We start from the raw sequence: 21229 nt of genomic DNA, 5'->3' as shown, positions 1-21229 counted from the left end.
ATGTCTTGTTAAGAAAGATCAAAAACAATTTACTTTTTGAGGACAGCCTGTCCTGCCAAATCCTCACAGTGGATAGAATACTGAGTAGAGACATCATCACCGGGTATGGAAAATTCACTGTAGAGGACTGTAACCACCATCAGAGATTGGGAGCATGTACCCGCCACACAATGAACCAGTGGGTGGTTAAACAGACCCAGATTTTTGCTGAAACAATACTTCCATTCAAACAGAACATTTAGGTTATAATTCTCTACAACAGACAAACTTTCTTTGAAAACCTCAGGAAATCTCACAAAAAGTGATTGAAAAACACCAATCATAACAATATCCTGTTAAAAAGCACCAAGAGCACCTTCACTTTGTGAGGACATCCTGTCCCGCCAGATCCAAACTGAATTCTATGGGTACACAGTGGAGAGAATTTTATCAAGATGCACCATCATCTGGTATGGCAACGTCATTGTAGAGGACTGTAAGCTCCTGCAGTAGGTGGTTAAACAAACTAGATTTTCAATGAAGCAATTCTTTAATTCACACAAAATTTATAACACTTTCTGTTGTCACAGACAAAACACACTGCCGTAACAAATATTTTTTCACCTTGTCATCCAGTTTAGAATAGAATGTTCGTTCTCTCTTGAATACACTTCTTAAACTGTTAAATAACCACTCTGAATATCTATTTGCTGTAGTTATTTTGAGGGAGGAGTTGTATAGTACTAGCAAGAAAGAAAACAGTGAGACATATAAAGACCATTTATGGCATTTGCTTCAATGACAACCAAAAGACGTCTGCACTGTAAAGATGTCTGCACCATAAAGCAAACACTGATTTCTACAAAGATCCTCTTTTAACCTGCATTGCTTAATAGGAAATAGAGCCATCTGCGTATTACTTCCATATTTTAGAAGTTCTTTACTGAAGAAAAGCATCAGAAAAACAGAAGCGCAAGTGACACTAAATGAACACCATAATGTCTTGTTGGACTCTTTATTTCTTTGCTATTTGGCTGGTTTTAGACACCATGGCATATGGTGAGTAAAAATTTTAAACATATTAAATTTTCATTTTAAAAAATGAGTTTCCACATGTAAAGAATGAAAGGTTAGTAAGCAAGATTTCTTCTGAACACAATGATCTGCCTTTCTCTGATTATGAATCACAAGTGGAGTGAAGATGTGTAATACCAAATGAAACAAAGTTATGGTAAAGCTTTCTGCATGAAGTATCTATCTATCTATCTATCTATCTATCTATCTATCTATCTATCTATCTATCTGTCTGTCTGTCTGCCTGTCTGTCTGTCTGTCTGTCTTATAGTGTCTCTTACATCTATCTATCTATCTATCTATCTATCTATCTATCTATCTTTAAAAATGAGAAAAAACTAGATGTGGAATATTGCTAATTATATTTTAAATATGCCAGCACTAATTATTAAAAGCTGGTGTGATTAAGTATTACATATTTATTTAGCAATTTGTACAAATTTTTGCTGTGGTAACAGGAGCAAACATTTTGAAAATGTGTATATGATTGTACTGTGTTTAATTAGGTTTTAATCTGATATATAAGATTTTGGGGTCATCATGGCAAAACAATTATTAATGCTGTTGTCCCACTGATCGCGGGTCCTTGGTTTGCATTCTGTACATAATGGCTGTCTGTGTTGAGGTTACATAGTCTCCTTGTGTCTTCATGACGTTTTCTTTGGGTACTCCAGCTTTTTTTTTATATTTCAAAGACGTCTGTCAGATTAATTATCAAATGCTCCCTTATAATTTCAGTGGTCTCGGTTTGAATTCCAGTCTAGTAAACATCTGAATGGACCAGCATTACCCTGTCATCATCATGAATATTCTTAAAATTTGTACAATAGTAAAGCATACTTCACAAAGTAATCTAGTATATGATTAGTACAAATATATAGTAAAATAAAATATGACCATAACAGAAAATAACACCAACCAAATGAAAAAGATAAATAATACATGTATAGAAATAACTAAAATACGAGTAAGAGGCACACACTAATAAAAATCCTAAACAAAAGAAAGAGATCAGCTTTAAAAAAAATTGAAATGGACCAAAAACATCACTGAAAACTTGTCTACACAGGTAAGTTGAAGACACAGATAACAATGAATAATGATAAACAAGTCTTCAATATGGTGATCCACGGTGTTTGGCTATGACCCAGTTGCCCTGAGAAGGAGATTTCTTCCTTAGAATTGTGGAGTATTCTACCTGTAACTATGAATAATTACTCAGTTTGCCTCTGTGAACCATTTAAAGCCACCGTTTTTATGTAGTGCCGCTAGGCCATTCCAAAAGTACAAAAATCCAGATCTACACATTTGTTTTTCAATTAACAATCTTGAACTAAGTGACAGCAGAACAGAAAGAAGAAGAAAAGATCCAACATAAAAATTGACACCAGAGAAGCTATGGTATTCAGTAAGGTTGGGTGTATTTGTTTTCAGCGATGCCTGCATAGCTCTAAAGTAAAGTTTGTAAAGGTTAATTCTTGCCATGTCATGGCAGAGGGGAATTTAATTCAAATATTGTGCACCAATCATTTTAGCACATCACATTTTATTAATATTATGTCATCAGGTGGTGTTGATGAAGTTGGTAAAATGAGATCTTAAAGTCAATTTTGAAAACAGTTTGAAAAGAAGTAATTTGTTTAATGATGGCTTTAAAAGCAGTCTTTAAAGCATTGTTGACATCTACATTAATTTTTTTGAAAAAAATATTAAACATTGATTAAAACAAAAAAACAAGGTCTTACCAAGTAGACCAAGAAAACTCAGAGTTGAACAGAAAAGGCTTCATTCTGCCGAAGCGTTAGATAGGTTTACCAACAAGATGTCAAAGGAGCAGGGGGCAGATACTGCAAAGCTATTTTTATATCACACAGCAAGTTAGGACTCATTTTTTGGAAATTCAACAGAGCTGCTGTTTAAGCCACAACTGAAACTGAGAAAAAATATCTATCATAAAAACAAAAACCAAACAAATGTGGTCAGTTATGTGCCAGCTTTTTCAATACACTTCCTGATCCATAATGTGCTTAACATACTCAAGTCAGTCCTAACATGCAAAACCAGGTGGTCTCAGCACATATCAGATATTGTAGTACAGTATATCATATCACCTGAACTATGTTGCTATGGCTCCACTTACAGTGATGCTGTCGGGTTAGGCTCCAGGCTAACATGAGCTTGCATTAGATTAAGCATGGAGTTACCAGGAAAATTTGGAAACTATTATTGCAATTATGTCAACTTACAAAATTGCTCTAATTGTAATTACTTTAGGTTTACAGTACATACAGGACCTTTGACCAGGTTTCTCACTTTATAGCATGCTAATGTCCTATATTTTTATTTTACATATTACCTAATTCATATATTTTTAATGCTTATTATTTTATGCTTGTACATGTATGACTTAAGTATTTCTTAAGTATTTTAGTAATACGTTAAGTGTTTTTGACCAAAAATAATAAGTATAGTGAACAATCCTTGCAGTTTCACAAATTAAATGCAGCCAAACCATCAGCTTCAAAGCATCGTTGGTGTTTGTATGGGTGTTGTTATAGAAGTAAATTTAGAGGACAGCTTCCTTCATTTGCTAAAATACTCTCTCTGTCAGTAAATGATACAAAGCGAAAAATACTGATTGATATGGAAAAAATGAATTTATTACAAAATCTTTAAGATTAGTCTGATGCTAGTTTAATTTTCTTCTTTTTATGGGGGTATCTTTTAATTTTTGTTTTCCTAGATTTACTATAAAGTCATTTGTTCTGTATGTTCAACTTGATTGTATGCCACGCTATTTTCTTTAAATACATTTTTTTAATTACATATTCAACAACATAGGTAGATAACACCAATCTTATGATCAATGCCACTAACTTTTTTTTATTTTTAACTTACTTTATTATAATATGTAACTTGAATTGTTGTGAAGAAGCACAATTTCATTATTACTGTTATTCAGCCACTGTAATTAAAAGGGTACAATTAAAATTTTCATTCATCCATTTTCATAACCTGCTTATCCAGGGCATGGTTGTGGGGCAGCTGGAGCCTCTCAGCAAGCATAAAGCACGAGGCAGGAACAACACCTGGAGAGGATGCCAGTCCATTCCACAGTGAAACCCACACACACACTCAGCATGTGCCAACTTAGCATCATAAATTCACTTAACCTGCATGTCTTTCTGTAGGAAAGAACCAAAGCACATGGAGGAAATGGACACAGAAATGCCATGCAGGGAGTAGCAAGGACTTGATCCTCACTCTACAGTACTTGTTACAGTGCAGCAGTGCTACTACTACACCACTATGCTGCCTCACAGTTTAAACATCATAATCCAAAATACAATCAACCTCAGTCCTCAGCCAGGCCTGCACTACATCCTTCAACAGCACCCACACTGACAACCCTCATCAACGGACGCTGTGCAGACCCTGTCACTGACATTACACTCCTTTTTGTCCATCACCAGCAGGACTTGCTTTACACTCCTCACAGGTACTGATGTCTGATGTTCCAACACTAGTTAGTCCGTTTATCGGCCTCCTTCACAGTTATCCACACCTCAGCCTCTATTACCAATCACACCTGTGTTGTCTCTTTATTCGACATCCATGACCTTCAACTTCATCATAGGATGGTTCTTCATTACCTCCTTCATAGGTATTTGTTCCCCTTCCTTAATCATTAACTGGGTCTTTTCTACTACTACATTTTTCAACAATGGCCTTAATGCCATCTACAACTAAAGTATAATGACAGAAGCAGACAAGAGTAAAGTAAATACATAGTGGAGTGGAAAGTTAAAAACTAATTTGAGAACCCATTTTGAATGAAAACACATTGGTATTAAGGAGGATATAAGAGCATGTCAACATCACCAATGTACAGTATACAGTGGTGTGAAAAACTATTTGCCCCCTTCCTGATTTCTTATTCTTTTGCATGTTTGTCACACAAAATGTTTCTGATCATCAAACACATTTAACCATTAGTTAAATATAACACGAGTAAACACAAAATGCAGTTTTTAAATGATGGTTTTTATTATTTAGGGAGAAAAAAAATCCAAACCTACATGGCCCTGTGTGAAAAAGTAATTGCCCCTGAACCTAATAACTGGTTGGGCCACCCTTAGCAGCAATAACTGCAATCAAGCGTTTGCGATAACTTGCAATGAGTCTTGTACAGCGCTCTGGAGGAATTTTGGCCCATTCATCTTTGCAGAATTGTTGTAATTCAGCTTTATTTGAGGGTTTTCTAGCATGAACCGCCTTTTTAAGGTCATGCCATAGCATCTCAATTGGATTCAGGTCAGGACTTTGACTAGGCCACTCCAAAGTCTTCATTTTGTTTTTCTTCAGCCATTCAGAGGTGGATTTGCTGGTGTGTTTTGGGTCATTGTCCTGTTGCAGCACCCAAGATCGCTTCAGCTTGAGTTGACGAACAGATGGCCGGACATTCTCCTTCAGGATTTTTTGGTAGACAGTAGAATTCATGGTTCCATCTATCACAGCAAGCCTTCCAGGTCCTGAAGCAGCAAAACAACCCCAGACTATCACACTACCACCACCATATTTTATTGTTGGTATGATGTTCTTTTTCTGAAATGCTGTGTTCCTTTTACGCCAGATGTAACGGGACATTTGCCTTCCAAAAGTTCAACTTTTGTCTCATCAGTCCACAAGGTATTTTCCCAAAAGTCTTGGCAATCATTGAGATGTTTCTTAGCAAAATTGAGACGAGCCCTAATGTTCTTTTTGCTTAACAGTGGTTTGCGTCTTGGAAATCTGCCATGCAGGCCGTTTTGCCCAGTCTCTCTCTTATGGTGGAGTCGTGAACACTGACCTTAATTGAGGCAAGTGAGGCCTGCAGTTCTTTAGACGTTGTCCTGGGGTCTTTTGTGACCTCTCGGATGAGTCGTCTCTGTGTTCTTGGGGTAATTTTGGTCGGCCGGCCACTCCTGGGAAGGTTCACCACTGTTCCATGTTTTTGCCATTTGTGGATAATGGCTCTCACTGTGGTTCGCTTTAGAAATGGCTTTATAACCTTTACCAGACTGGTAGATCTCAATTACTTCTGTTCTCATTTGTTCCTGAATTTCTTTGGATCTTGGCATGATGTCTAGCTTTTGAGGTGCTTTTGGTCTACTTCTCAATGTCAGGCAGCTCCTATTTAAGTGATTTCTTGATTGAAACAGGTATGGCAGTAATCAGGCCTAGGGGTGGCTACGGAAATTGAACTCAGGTGTGATACACCACAGTTAGGTTATTTTTTAACAAGGGGGCAATTACTTTTTCACACAGGGCCATGTAGGTTTGGACTTTTTTTCTCCCTAAATAATAAAAACCATAATTTAAAAACTGCATTTTGTGTTTACTTGTGTTATATTTGGCTAATGGTTAAATGTGTTTGATGATCAGAAACATTTTGTGTGACAAACATGCAAAAGAATAAGAAATCAGGAAGGGGGCAAATAGTTTTTCACACCACTGTACATCCTCTAAATAAATCAATACAATAGAAATGCAGAGTTTGCTTTGAGAAGGTGCATCCTGCCTTTTCAAAGCAGCAATATTAAATCTTTGAACTTTTATAACTGTGTTATCAAGAAGGCACTTTTCCCAGAAGAAAAGATGCTAACCTGGGTATTACTTCTGGTTTAGAAAAGACAAAAATAAATAAAGAATACAAGAGATGACTACTTCTTATTCTGAGCTTTCTTTGGCAGGATATATATATCAGCATGTGGTCAGCGTGAAGTTTCCTACAACTGTAGAGTGGAAAAGGTCAATGCTATGTATGCCATCAGAAAACACAGAAGTGTATCTATAAAACAATTTGTTAATGGCATCTCTCTTCTCCACCAACAAAAATCTAAAAAAATGTTGAGAGAGTGATAAAAGCATTCCTACAAGGCCCATGATGTAGAGAACCATGAAAAGTTTGCGGTGACCATCTATATGCTGGAGGATGCTTGACAGTAAATAATGATTTAGTACCTAAACTTAAAACAGAAAACAATCCTCTAAAGGTTTTTTCTTCACAGGAGGTCTTTTCGTTTATTTTGCTTTTTACTGATATTGCACACTGCAGTGGCCTCGCAGTCAGGAGACCAAGGTTCATGTCCTGGGTCCTCCCTACGTGGAGTTTGCATGTCCTCCACGTATTTGTGTGCATTTCCTCTGAGTGCTCCGGTTTCCTCCCACCGTCCAAAGACATGCAGGTTAGGTGAATTGTCGATCCTAAATTGGCCCTAGTGGGTGGTTGGGGTTGTGTCTGTATGTGTGTGTTTGCCCTGTGATGGACTGGCGCCCAGTCCAGGGTTTGTTCCTGCCTTGTACCCTGTGCTAGCTGGGATAGTTTGAAGCACCCTACCCTGTTCAGGACTAAGTTGGTTACAAAATTACTGAAAGACTGATTACACCATTCAATGATTCCAGTATTAATGCTGCCAAACACTGGTATTTTGACAGTTTTAATCTTTTTAATACAGTAATCCTAGACAGTTGGGTTCCATTCACTGTGATGTCTTTGTGGTCATTGTATACTGAAGCTGTAATGCAACATTGTCTTATCTGAGTTTTGTTGAAGTAAATACAGTATATTGTGTTATTTAAGCAAGTATCATACATACAAATTACTCTAAATACATTTTTTGAAATACTAGAACATTCCTTTGTTAACACCCTATATATTTTATTTTTTTATCAGTGGACATTACATTTAGATTTTGTTTTGGTTTTTTTTCTTGAGACATTTGTAATGCAGTTATCCTCAAGCTAATGCTTGTTCATTTTCACTGAATTTATAAATTCAGCCTCTCACTCAGCCAACATAAAGATGAGCCTGCATACCAACAAAATAAACAATGTACTCGGTATTATTCTTATACACTTTTGTACAGTTATGGCTTACCAGCTTGCCATCAAAGATCATTTGTTCCAGTAAGAGATGTATACCATAATGATGGATTCACACTTTGTTTTAACTTTAAAGGACCTTTTGAATCATTTGTATGCCTTAGTAATATTGTATATGCATCATGTTATATTCCTGTTAAGTATCAAACAAAAAATAATGTGTCTTAACTATAATACTACTGTCACCAGGATAAGCAGGCAGAAGCTGATTAAATTATAAGGTAATATTTTTCAAATGTTTCTCACACCTCTGATGATAAATTGAAGAGGGTCCTTATGCATATTGCATTTGAAGACGGAGACGTGCAGAACTCAGACTACCACTGATATGCACATGATATTTGGAATTTGTGTGTTAGCCACCATTTAGAAGAGAGGCCTGCATCGTACGGCTTTGCAGTGAGCTATAAATTTATGGTACATATCTGCTGGTTGCTGTTAGAATTATTACAGTGACATTCAGCTAATTCTGTAATTCACTGTGACAAAATTCAGTATTTTCTCAAATTAAAAAAAAAACAACATTTGGTTAAGTGCTTTGTTAACAGCTGTTATACTAATGCTTTTATTTCTGTAACAGCAATGGATTGCCTGTGGCATTTTTTTATTTAGACACTAATTTGACATTGATTTGAAAGCATTCTACAATAAATATTTGAATCAATGAAGTTGCATGTAGGTGAATGACCGTGTAATATGCAAAATGATGTAGCATGTAATATTATAGTAAACCAATTCTTTGAAGGTGTTACAAATTGCAAAAGGTACAGATAGATAGATAGATAGATAGATAGATAGATAGATAGATAGATAGATAGATAGATAGATCAGATCTTTATAGGGCGTAATTTGACTTTTTACAGAAGCTCTTTAAATAAATATATACATTAATACGTAAATAAATCAATATACACATATACTGTACTTAGGTCTGAAAACACACCAGAATGACTATCAATCAAGAAAATTGAAAAGAAAGAAAGCCTCTGACTTGGCAGTTACAGTTGCAGTGACTTATTGCTGTTGGTTTAAAGGAGCCCAAGTAGCGTTTCTTGACACACTTCTGCTGAATAATTCATTGGCTGGAAGTCCTCAGTGTTAGTGTGTCAGAGAGAGGATGTGCAGCACTGTTCATAATGGCTACTACCTCCAGGGGGTCCAGACAGTGTTCTATAACTAAGCTTGCCTTTTTTCTTAGCCTGTTGATTAGGTGGGCCTCTTTTGAAATGATATTACCAGCCCAGCACACCACAGTATAAAAAATTGCATTGGCCATCACCGAGTTATATAAGATGTGAAGGATGAAGATGCTCTATAAGCTATAAGAATATATTAAGTTTCTGCACTGGCCCTATGTTTAACTTTTTATTTATCCATTCCAGATGTCTTTTGTGGATTATTGCTTGATGTGGTCTGTCTTTATCCATGCATTTGTAAGACATTTAAGTATCTTGTGGCATAATATGACCAGATGAAGTGTATTGTATGAGTCACCTTCCAGTTTCCCTCTGAGCCTGCTAAAATGGGCAAAAAAATTCCATAAGGAAGTCTAGGACATCTGGGGCTACAGTATGTTATCAATTCTTTGGGTTTCCTGCGGCTTTGATGCTTTTGTCAAAACTCAATGCACATATCCTTGACTTCAAGGTGAGAAAAACTGTACTAAACCTGGTGTCTGACATATGCCTGTTTATTGTCAGCTGGTTTACTAGACCTGTTTGCTTCACGTATTTCACTAAGGCCTTTACTGCCAGCAATGTCCCTGCAATTTCTGGGACAACATCTGAAAGCTTGTTAACATCTAGTGCATATTTGAGAACAGTATTGTATACTGTACATGATCCTGACAGTCCAAGTGACAATAGAGTATGAGTGCAGAAATGATGTTTGGTCCTTGATCAGTAACCCAGGCAACTTTGTTCATAACAACAGCATTAAATCGAAGCTCATGGACAAACTGTCGATTAAACTCTTTCCATATGTTGCCACCTGCTTCTGAAAGGGGGAATATTCCACTAGTAAGCACCCTGCTTTTATGCTTATACTCTAGTGTGACATAGTGGCAGGTAATTGTGAGGTAACTGATCTTACAGTAATCATCGGACCACATGTCTGTGGTCATTCTGCAAATAATATCAGCCATGATCTCTTAAATTTCTCTGACAACTCCCTGATTTTTGTCACTGCAATCTCCTTACATTTATGAGAGATGGGAGTAGGATCTGGTAACATACTTTCGGCTGGAACTTGACAATGGCTAGCTCTCAAGTTTATAACTTCCAGTGCTAGATCAATAAAACCTTTTCCTGCTATTATGGCAAAAGGTCTAATATCCTGATGGCAAAAGTCTATGCACTTATCAGAAATACTTGCCTTGACTTAACAGATGCAAAGAAGTACTGTGACATGGAAGTTTGCCTCTGATTGCTAATACATGCTTTAGTAATTGAGCGGCTTCACCCACAATGCACATGTCACTGAGGAGGAGATGTGCCAGTTCTTTTGTTATTGTAACTCAGAAGAGCAGAGGATGCTTTATACTGTACATAGCCAGAGAGTTGTTTCTCTTTTGTTATAACAAGGTCATAACTGTTTCCTAGTTATGCCATTTACAACATATATGGCATTTTGAGTAGTTCTCTATTTGCAATTTTACGCCTTATTTTGTCCATTGACAGGACGTACTATAATTGGTCAACAAACAGGTTCAATATGCCCGTGGAATCAAATGAGGAGTGGGGGTCATGGGTTGTTTGTGGTGAAAATGGTGGTGGCAAAAATTACAGGAGAGGGGCTATTAAAAAAAAAACTCATTTTAAAAAGTTGAGTAAAAAACCTGAGCCCATTGTTTAATATTAAAACAAAGGCCTGAACATGACCCAAAAACCAATAATTTGTTGGGGCCCATCAGATCGTAGACCTCTAAAACAGTGTCAGGCATGTCAAGTTTAAGTCAGTTCTCCATAAAGCCCAAAATCCCAGTGTACTTGTATGCTCCATGATCTGTGCAGAGAGTTCATTGCCCATTACACCTGTATCTCTCATAGAAACACCATACACAAAATAAACCAAGGGGCCTGTTCTGTCCTTTTATAACTAGTGTTACTAGTTATAGTTGTGACTAGTGGTGTAAAAGCCTAATATACAATCCGAGCTCCAGCATACTTCAGAGTTTCAAGGAGTGGGAATGTCATGGGTGGGTTAAAAAGGTCTTTGAAGTGTGGCTTTCGTCTTGTATTTTAATTTACTGTAAAATCCTCCATTCTACTTATTGCTAAACATTTACTAACTTTTAGCTTAATGGAAAAGACCTTTTTAACCAATTTTGCATTACCATTTTATATATTTGTTGCTTTATACCTCATAGACAACATTTAAATGACATTCTTAGAATTTTCAATAGACAGTATACATTTTAATTCTTTACCATTTTTGAAATGAACATATTAGATTCATTTAAACAATATTGTAACTAAAATCATTAGACATGCTCATAAAGTCAGAACTTTTATTCAGAGGCTTTGTTATTCATTAAATGGGAGTATCATTAACTTTCTACCCACAAAATTTTTTGGAACTTCATTATTAGTCTAAGATTTGACACTCGTCTCAGTCACTGAGCATGAGTTGCCCTAATCCTCTTTGGTGGAGCCAAAACTAGGTGGAACAAGCCTGGTTTGTCAAATTAAGTGAGTAATAAGTGTAACCACGTTAAGTCTCGCTCAAAGTTCATTTCTACTACCTTTTTTGCCAAAGTTTCCTAGAACTACCTGTAAAATATTACTGCCTGCTTGTCCCCTGCTCAGTGCGTGCTGATGTGGGAACCTGTCAATGCCTTCAACAAGGCCATGTTAAACTGTGTCCACTTATCATTATCATCCTGTTTCATAATGCAGGTGACAAAACAGTAGTTGAAACATTACTGCTCTGGATGCTGTTTTTAAACAATTGTTTAAATTGTTGGGTATTGTTTTGTGCAATCCGTTTTTATGTTTTGTTTTGAGTAACAAATGCACTAGTCTACAGACAAATTGCAATAACACTTATTGTATTTTGGGCTAATGACAGTGTTCATCAGGACTAAGAAACATTGATCTTTAATGAGGAATTAGATGGACAAATATTAAAACAAACTGGTAGAATTTGGCATTATGTGCAGTGTATAACAAACTGCAGAAACCCTTTTAAATAAGAGGATTATATAAATTTAAAAGAGTATTAAAGACAATAGCGTACACAGTGAAAATCCTTCATATTGTATATACCATATAACTATACAAATAAAAACATGATGCTTATGTTTATTTAAATCAATATACAGGTAATGTCTCATTCTATTTCATGACTGAACAATTCCTGGAAACAGACCAACACAATGTCCTTCAAGAAATTTTAATATGAATGTGTTAGATGTTTAAATATTTGCATGTTTTGAATAATGAGATTTTGATTATTTTAGCCTGTTTCTAAAAGCCACCCTTGACAGAAGCATTAGAAATGGATGACAACCCACTTTTGGCTATGGTACCTATAGCCGAGTCAGGTAGTCCAGCTCCTCCGGGATGCCAATTAGGTCTCAGGAGCACGAAGGAGGTACCAGGAGACAGCAAGATGCCATTGTATTGCCATTGCTAAAACCTGAATCAGTCAATCACTTAGCAGTTACTCATATATTACCTTTATCAACATGCTTCTTTACAAGTTGTTTAGTATGTCAAACAAAATTAAAATGAAGTATGAACAAACTTAAAAGCAAAATAAAAATACACCAAATGAAAGAAATCAAGAACTGGAAACATCAAAAGAGGTTGGGGGCATTTTAAATGTAAAATATCAAACAGAGACATACCAATGATAACAGCCCAAGTAAAAAGTTATAAAGCAAGGAGCAAGGCAATAATCAGATAAAATACCAGAAGGTAACAAGACTAATGGATAAAGCTCAACTATTAACTTGAACTGTAAAATGGTATTTAAGATTTCAACTAGGTGTGTTAAAAAAACTGAAAAGAGACTGGCACAACAAGTTAATATAATGTCACTTTAAAATTAAATGTACTAGTAGAAGTAGTAGTAGTGTTGTTAGCTATTTTCAATTAAACCTTTTCCTTTGAGCTCCATGCAGAGTATTGTTAGTGAGGGTAGAGTGATTGGGGATACCAAAGGTATTTGCTTACTGATTTATTGTTGGTTCCTCACAGAATGAAGTACATTCTCCATGTGTGTCTGCTTTTTCTTTTCATTTTATATATAAAAGTCTTGAAGACAGACATGAATTTTGCAGCAGTCTGGACAGGCATTGCTCTATCAATAGGACTGCTCTGGTAGAATACTCTGAAGGTGAAGTTACATTGTCCAAGTTAATCTTCTGGCAAATGCTGATGGACTTGACTTCCCCAAAAACTTGACCAAATTTATGATGTTGTTGTATCTTAGATTTTTTTTTTTTTGCCAAACAGTAATAAGAGGTAACGGCTCTTTTCCACTACAAATCAGAGCAGTATTCTTTGAGGCACATTTATAAAATAGAGACTTAGCTAAACATGTCCCACTTAAAAGAGCAAGGTTTCAACATAAGTAATTCGAATTAACTGAAGATGGTTTTAGCCAATTCCCAATTATGTGCACACTTGTGATGTTTCAGCAGCCCAGAGAAGCAATAATGGAAAACATCTTTTGTTTCACAAAAAGCACAGATGAAAGTGTAACTACTGTAGACTTTGTGCCTGTGACTGTTGGAGTGTATGGTGTATTGTGAGAGAGCTTGAAAAAGCAAAGAAAAAACTGCAGACCACCATATTGTTTAGAGTTTATTTTATCCACTTTTCATTTTTTTCTTGATGTACAATTGACATAAATATAACAGACAAAGCAGGAATCTTTTCAGCAACTGAACAAGTAGTAACATTTGAGTTGTACAAAAGGTGCAAATATGCAATAACACGAAATGGAAATGGTCTGCTTTTAAGAAAAGAAGCTGAGTGACAATCTCTAGAAGGCCAATTAAATACCTAAAAACATTACAGTTCTGAAGTTGTTTATTCCATTATTAAATTTAAATGGTATTATTAAAATTTGAAAAGTTTCCTTTGAATTGCCCAGTTCAATTATAAATGTACTAGTTTGTGAATGTCATCCTTAACGCATCGTTGGCATTATGCAATACCAACATGAGTGGTGAGAAGCACACTTAGCAACAAGTGAAATTTAATTACAAGAACATTCTTTAGAATGACTACAGTAGACATTTGTATCCAAACATATCTTGTCCTTTTAGACATTAAAATGATAACCTCAGCTGTTGTCACTGATGGGAAGACCTCACTTGGGCTGAGCAGTTTGTCTTGATCAGAATGACTGATGTCACAATACAACTGCACATACTCACTAAAAGGACTTATCTTTAAACTTTACGGAAAATTTTACGGTTTCCATAGTCAGTCCCTGTGGGCTCTGGTGGTGCTGCTGTTTGCACTTAAGCACAGTGTAATGTATGTATGACATTAAGGTAGCCTAAAGATCAGTATTTAGCATCTCTGATTGAAGTTTGAAAAAAGGATAATTGTATTTGACATAGTTTCACTATATGAATGTCAAGGTGGACAGAAAACACCACAAAAATATTAAGAAATAGCTTTAACATAAGGTATACTCTGTGAAAATCCTGAAATGCCTTTTCAAGAGTCTCTCTGTCACCAACTGTACGGAAATGTGCCTGATGAAAAGAAGTGACAACTGATGCAAACTGTCTGCACACTGGTCAGTGCAAGTTGACTTGGCAATGCTAAGTGGTCTGTGCTGTCCTTTAACAACTTTGGTACTGGTGGTGTAAAAGCCTAATGAACAATCGGAGCTCCCACATCCATCAGAATTTTAAGGAGTGGAATGTCATGGCTGGTCTTAAAACTTCTTTAAATTGTGGCATTTTTTCTGGTATGTTAAATTACTGTAAACACTTTCATGCTATGTATTGCTAGATATTTACTGACTTTTAGCTTAATGGAAAATACATTTTAACCTATATTGCACTACAATTTATATGTATTCTTTTTTAAATGAATATTTTTAAACAGTTGTTCAGTTGCTTGTTTGTGTAATGGAGTCACAAATACTCTGGTCCACAGGCAAATTATAAAAACTTATTGAACTTTGGGCTGATGACAGTGGTCAACAAAATTAACAAACCTGGATCTTTAATGAGAAATTACATGGAAAAATATTAAAAGCAGGCTGGTAGAAATGCGCAAAACAGTTTGCAGAACGCCTTTAAAAAAGGAAATTATAGAATATAAAAGTCAGGCAACAGCTAAGAAAAATAAATTTCCTCCATACTGCATATACCACATAGTTTTACAAACAAAACCAGTTGCTTATGCCTATTTAAATTGATTTACAAATACTGCCTCATTCTACCTCATGATTGAACAATTCCTGACCACAGGTCTGCACAATTGATGTGAATGTGTTACATATTTTAATGATTGTAATCTATTAATAATGATAAATAAGGTAAGCAAAGGTTTTAATTATTTTACCCTATTTGTAAAGGTCGCCCTTGGCAGAAACATTAGAAAGGGTTGACGACCCACTTCTGGTTAAATATATCAAATAAATGTACCTCTGTTTGTAAGGGAGAAAACAAGCAAAACTTATTTTCTGAAAATTTTCTGGATTCTTTATTATTTATATCTGTTTTAGTGAGAATGTAATTTTATGTTGTGTTGTGTTTCTGTACTTTGCAGTAATGCAGTACTACACTCCTGGGATGACATTGACTTTGCCCTGTAGAATTGTGCCCACAGTCCAGAAGGCTACTTTCACCTGGCTTTTAGCTCAGAAATCAACACCAACAGCATCCTCAGTTACCATAGCAGAAGTAGGAAAAATAAAATGTGATGATCCTCAGAGAGCAAAGAGACTGGAGGTGCTTCAAAATTCAACTCTGAAGATACAAAATGCACAGCCTGAGGATGTGGGCCTCTACACTTGTCAGATATATGAAAATAACAAAGGTCAACCCATTAACACGACAAGTATTTCTCTTGTCCTCCTGAGAAGTAAGTTGTTCCATTGAGCAATTGAGTATCTACTGTACATTAGTAATACTTGGATGGACTGGTAAGGTTGGCTCCTGCTTCCAGGGTTAGATCTTACGTTGTGCTCAATATTTTCCCTGTGGTCTTTAAAATAGATGTGTGTAATCATTTTTTAATGCTGCCACATAAATATTATTTAATATAAATCATCTAACTTTAACAAATATTTACAGTATATATCAGTAGACACAAAGACCCCAAGAACAGGAAGCGTCCTTCATTTTAGTAAAAGAAAGTGTATGTTCTGTGCAGCTGAAACATTGTTTTATCTGTGAGCTTTTGTGCAATTTTGCAAATGAGAATGAGCCAAACTCCTTTATTAAACCAATCTCTAAGATCATTTGTGTATTATTGTATAATGGCATGCTAATGTGAACTTGCAACTACTGTATTGTGTCAAATTTATATCATGCCATATCATTGTGTCATTATTCAGAAAGTAATGTGAGGTTCAAGAACAGGGAGTCATTTTCGAGGTTCAGTAGATAAAGCCACATGTGTTACACGGTCCCAGTTTTGTTTATTCTGCAAGGGATTGCTGACTTTTGTAGTGCTGACAGTAATATATAAGTACTAATCATTCTTTACATGTGTTTTCTGTTTTCATGCAATATTTACTTTACATCTATGATGTAGGGCCGCTACTGCCTCTCAGTTAGGAAACCCGGGTTCGCTTCCCGGGTCCTCTCTGCGTGGAGTTTGCATGTTCTCCCCGTGTCTGCGTGGGTTTCCTTCTACAGTCCAAAGACATGTCGGTTAGGTGCATTGGCGATCCTAAATTGTACCTAGTGTGTGCTTGGTGTGTGTGTGTGTGTCCTGTGGTGGGCTGGTGCCCTGTCCGGGATTTGTTCCTGCCTTGTGCCCTGTGTTGGCTGGGGTTGGCTCCAGCAGACCCCCATGACCCTGTAGTTAGGATATAGCGGGTTGGATAATGGATGAATGGCTCTATGATGTATAGCGACAAGGATTCTGAAATTGGTTGGCTGGTGAATTCTTAGCTTAGATGGTTTGTACCTTTGCATGAAAAAGTTTACAAACTATTACTAAAGTGCAAATGCATATCCATCCTGTACTGTATTGTTACTTTATTGTCTGATTGAATGAAAAACTTCTACTACCATATATGAACAATACCAACTACCACACAAGCCCATTTTAATGCTCCTAATGCTAGGAGTATTAAGAATAAAATAAATAAGTTGGAATTATATGTAGCTGCGCATAGCATATAACAGGAATAAGAGAAACACTGGATTAATAATAAACATGGTTAGGAGTATAACAGACAGATTATTTAAGAAAGACAGACAAACTGAAAAGGTGGCAGAATCATCATTTATGTAAAACCGAACTTAAATTCAAAGACTTCAGTTAGGTGGTGAACCACAGCTTAGTATGAATATTTGGATTCAAGTAGACAGCATTAGGGATCAAGTGTGTTATAGACTCTCTAATACAGACATTAGTTTAAATTTACATATTTTTATTAATATTAAAAAGCTGAGTTTAGAGGGGGGTGTTATTAGTCATAGCAGATTTTAATTACCCAAATAATATCTGAGTTAGCCTTACAAATTGTGGAACACAACAACAGGAGCCTTCTTATATATTATAAGTGATTTTTTAGCACAGTGTGTTGTAGGATCAACATTGGGGAGACCTGTTTAGATTTAGTATTACAGTAGGTGATGATAAAAGTAATGTATCTCTGGGATTAGTACTGGCGCTACAAAATAATCAATTAGATGGTTAGGTTTGCAGATGAAACTAAACTAGGTGGAATGGCAAAGAATCAGAATCAGCTACATTGTTATTTAGCGACTTGGATAGCATACAGGCTTGGGCAGATTTGCAACAGATGAAATTTAATTAAGTAAATGCAAAGTATTAAATGTAAAAAGTAAACATATTCGATTTGAGCGCATAGTGTGAAGTCTTAAACTCTTAAATGTTCTAATGTGCTACCATAAATCTAATCTACTGTTTTCTATTATAGAGAGTATATTCATCCTATATAATAATAATAATTGTAATAATAATTTTTTTTTTACATTTTTATAATTTTATTGATTTTATTGAAATCATACAACGTTACATACAAACAGATCAATTTTACAAAAATAGAAATTGAAAACAAATCAACCACCACCCTTTAATAATAATAATAATAATAAAGTGCATAATCACAAACTAGGGCGGCAAGGTGGCGCAGTGGTAGCGCTGCTGCCTTGCAGTTAGGAGACCCGGATTCGCTTCCCGGGTTCTCCCTGCTTGGAGTTTGCATGTTCTCCCCGTGTCTGCGTGGGTTTCCTCTGGGCGCTCCGGTTTCCTCCCACAATCCAAAGACATGCAGGTTAGGTGGATTGGCAATTCTAAATTGGCCCGTGTTTGTGTGTGTCCTGCGGTGGGTTGGCACCCTGCCCAGGATTGGTCCCTGCCTTGTGCCCTGTGTTGGCTGGGATTGGCTCCAGCAGACCCCCATGACCCTGTATTCGGATTCAGCGGGTTAGAAAATGGATGGATGGATAATCACAAACTCACGATATTTTATAAAATAGAATAACAATTGAGAACATAAACCACAGGATAAAACTAAATATTTGAGATGATACAATACAGACACAGAGGTTTAAATAACAATAATAACTTCAGAAATATGCAGATAAAATATGAAACAAAAAGATAGCAAAAAATGTAAAGTGACTATATAGAAAGTATAAAATGGTTAAGCCTTAATAAATGTATGGTAAAGTTTAAAAACTCTGCTGATGATTTAATTATCAAAAGCTCATAAGAATTTTTTCATGGGAACAGGCCACTCAGTTGAACATGATTCATTTGTCTATATTCACATAAACTTTGAAAATATCATTAAGTTGAGATTTAGAGGTACGTAAATTACTGTTGTCTGATTAGCAATTCAATCTTCACATCTATGGATTAAATAAATGTTTTCTAATCTTTGACTAAATTTTACTGAGGACCAGTTTCTACCTGTGCACTTGTTTTCATGATAAAGAACTCATTTGTAACACCTGGACTTTACGCCATTAATCCCTCCTTCATATTTTCAACAACTGTAACACAAACCACCACCTGATCTCCATTTGCTGGGACTGAAAAAGTTTTAAAAAGTTCTTAATTTTTCTTATAACGCACAGTCCTGGAATTGTCTTCTAGTTCTTCTTTACACATCATCTATGAATATGAACATCTAAACTGTTCTCAATAGTCCAGCTGCGATATCACAAGTGAGTTGCACAGTTTAATGATAACCCATAAATTGTCCTCAACACCTTTGCAATGTAAACCAACATCTTCTTACGTTTCTTTATTATTTCTGTTCATGATCTGTATGTGGACAGTGATGAGTTTTCCTTGACTCCTGTCGTTCTCAGGTGTACATTTAAATTTCAGCCCCTTATTATATACCTGTAATTAAATTTATCACTTTGGTCTGGTAATGCACACTGGACTTTAAAATGCATTTTATGACAAAATAATTTCATGTGTCATCTTTGTAACCATGTTACTTTTCAAAAAAGATCACTCATACTAGTTTCTTCACTATATTAAGCACCTGCTTCATTCAGGGCTGTTGTACCATTAAATCAACACACACATTTATACTCACTTTTGTAACTTTTTTAAAAGTACAAAGAAGGATACGGAGCATGCAAGAAATTTTACAGTTTGTGATATGGTTGTGCATTGCAAGGCACTGAGAATCGTGTTGTATTTTGTTGATGCTGTATACTGTATAGTTTTGAGTCACAGCTGTTATATAATTCAAAGACATCCTGGTTATGTTGTGTGACTGTGAAGGGTGCTATTAAGCCAAATAGACAGAATAAACTCCAGGGCAGACTAGTTAAAGGGCTGGAAGGTAGTTTAGATGATATAATAAATATCTTCTTCTTACTATGCTTTGTACCACTTTCCAAAAATACTGGCCTCTTCTTCTACCTCACCAGGCAAGTCCTTATTTCCACTCCACTCCTGACTCCAAGCTCATCTGACTGACTTTTAAAGTTATTCCTAGAATCAGATCCAACATCACTCCAGCCTACTGGCAACACTGCAAAGAATACTTTTGCAAAATGTTAGAAAAAAAACGAAAGAGGAGTTGTTTTGCTTTTATTTAGCAAAAAAAAAAATCTGAAAATGGGATAAGCAAAATTTACTTTTTTTTTAAATATGCTAAATAATCTCATACGTAAATCTTCTTATAAGTAAATAAATCTTGATGTAAAAAAAATTCACTTGATTAGATCTCAGTTTTTGCAATGAAACACTTCTGGTTCACCATTATTCCCGCAGAGACTCCAGGAAGCACTACACTTTTGAGAGCTCACTGCAGAAGGCTTACATACTGCAGTAGGAATGTGCTGCTGCCCACTAGCGGATGAAAGGGATTATAGCACCTTCGGAGCTTGCTTCACCAAACAACGCCTGTCTGTACATCTTTTTGCCACTTGGATGTGCACTGAAGTACATTTCCTTCTCTCTGTCTGTGTCTTCTTTAAGTTGATTGATAATTCCAGGTGGGCCTCTGTGTGGATGTGTGCTTGATTGGGCCCCATGATGGACTGCCACCCTGTCTAGTGCTGCCAGGAAAGGCTTCTTCCTCCCATGACCTTGAACAGGACTAAGATTTATTCTATATATTCCTTTTCAGCTGTGGAATATTGTCAATAAAACTGCTCACATGATTTTCTTTTGACTACAAATGTAATAATTGTTTATTTAAAGTTGCATATCAGCCTCATTGTAGCATCATCATCACTGCAGAGTCCTTGGTCCAAACTCTGGCTTGGTCAATATCTGTATTTAGTTTACCTGTTTTCTCGTGTCCACATTGATTTTTCCCCAGGTACTCTGGCTTTATTCTACATCCACGATGCCAAAGTTAGTTTGGCTATCATCTGTGAATTAGCACTGTGTGGGTGTGCCCTGTGATAGACTGGTGTCTTCAGTGCCTTGTGTTGATTTTGTTTGGGTTCAGATGTACTTCATGTTAAACTCTGACCCATGGCCCCCACTTCAGTGACTTGTAAGGACAATCATCAAAAATAAGCAGCCTTTTGTCAAAAAAATCATTTTTCATAAAGGTGAGCATTTCAATTTCTGTAATTTCCGCTATGCATGATCATGAA

General features: G+C 36.1%; 1 protein-coding gene across 2 annotated transcripts in view; it reads left to right on the top strand.

The window, feature by feature from the left end:
• Positions 1-801: 801 nt before the first annotated feature.
• LOC120539057 overlaps positions 802-21229 on the top strand; it is a 39886-nt gene continuing 19458 nt past the window's right edge. For both annotated transcript variants that reach the window (XM_039768771.1, XM_039768770.1), the window contains exons 1-2: positions 802-1038; positions 15720-16034. In XM_039768771.1, the coding sequence (XP_039624705.1) occupies positions 966-1038; positions 15720-16034 (388 nt within the window). In that variant the 5' untranslated portion in view covers positions 802-965. The remainder of the gene's footprint in view (positions 1039-15719; positions 16035-21229) is intronic.

Source organism: Polypterus senegalus, chromosome 11 (assembly GCF_016835505.1).
Source record: "Polypterus senegalus isolate Bchr_013 chromosome 11, ASM1683550v1, whole genome shotgun sequence".
Taxonomy (NCBI): domain Eukaryota; kingdom Metazoa; phylum Chordata; class Cladistia; order Polypteriformes; family Polypteridae; genus Polypterus; species Polypterus senegalus.
The sequence above is the reverse complement of the archived record's forward strand: the minus strand, read 5'-3'. Positions and strand labels throughout refer to the sequence as shown.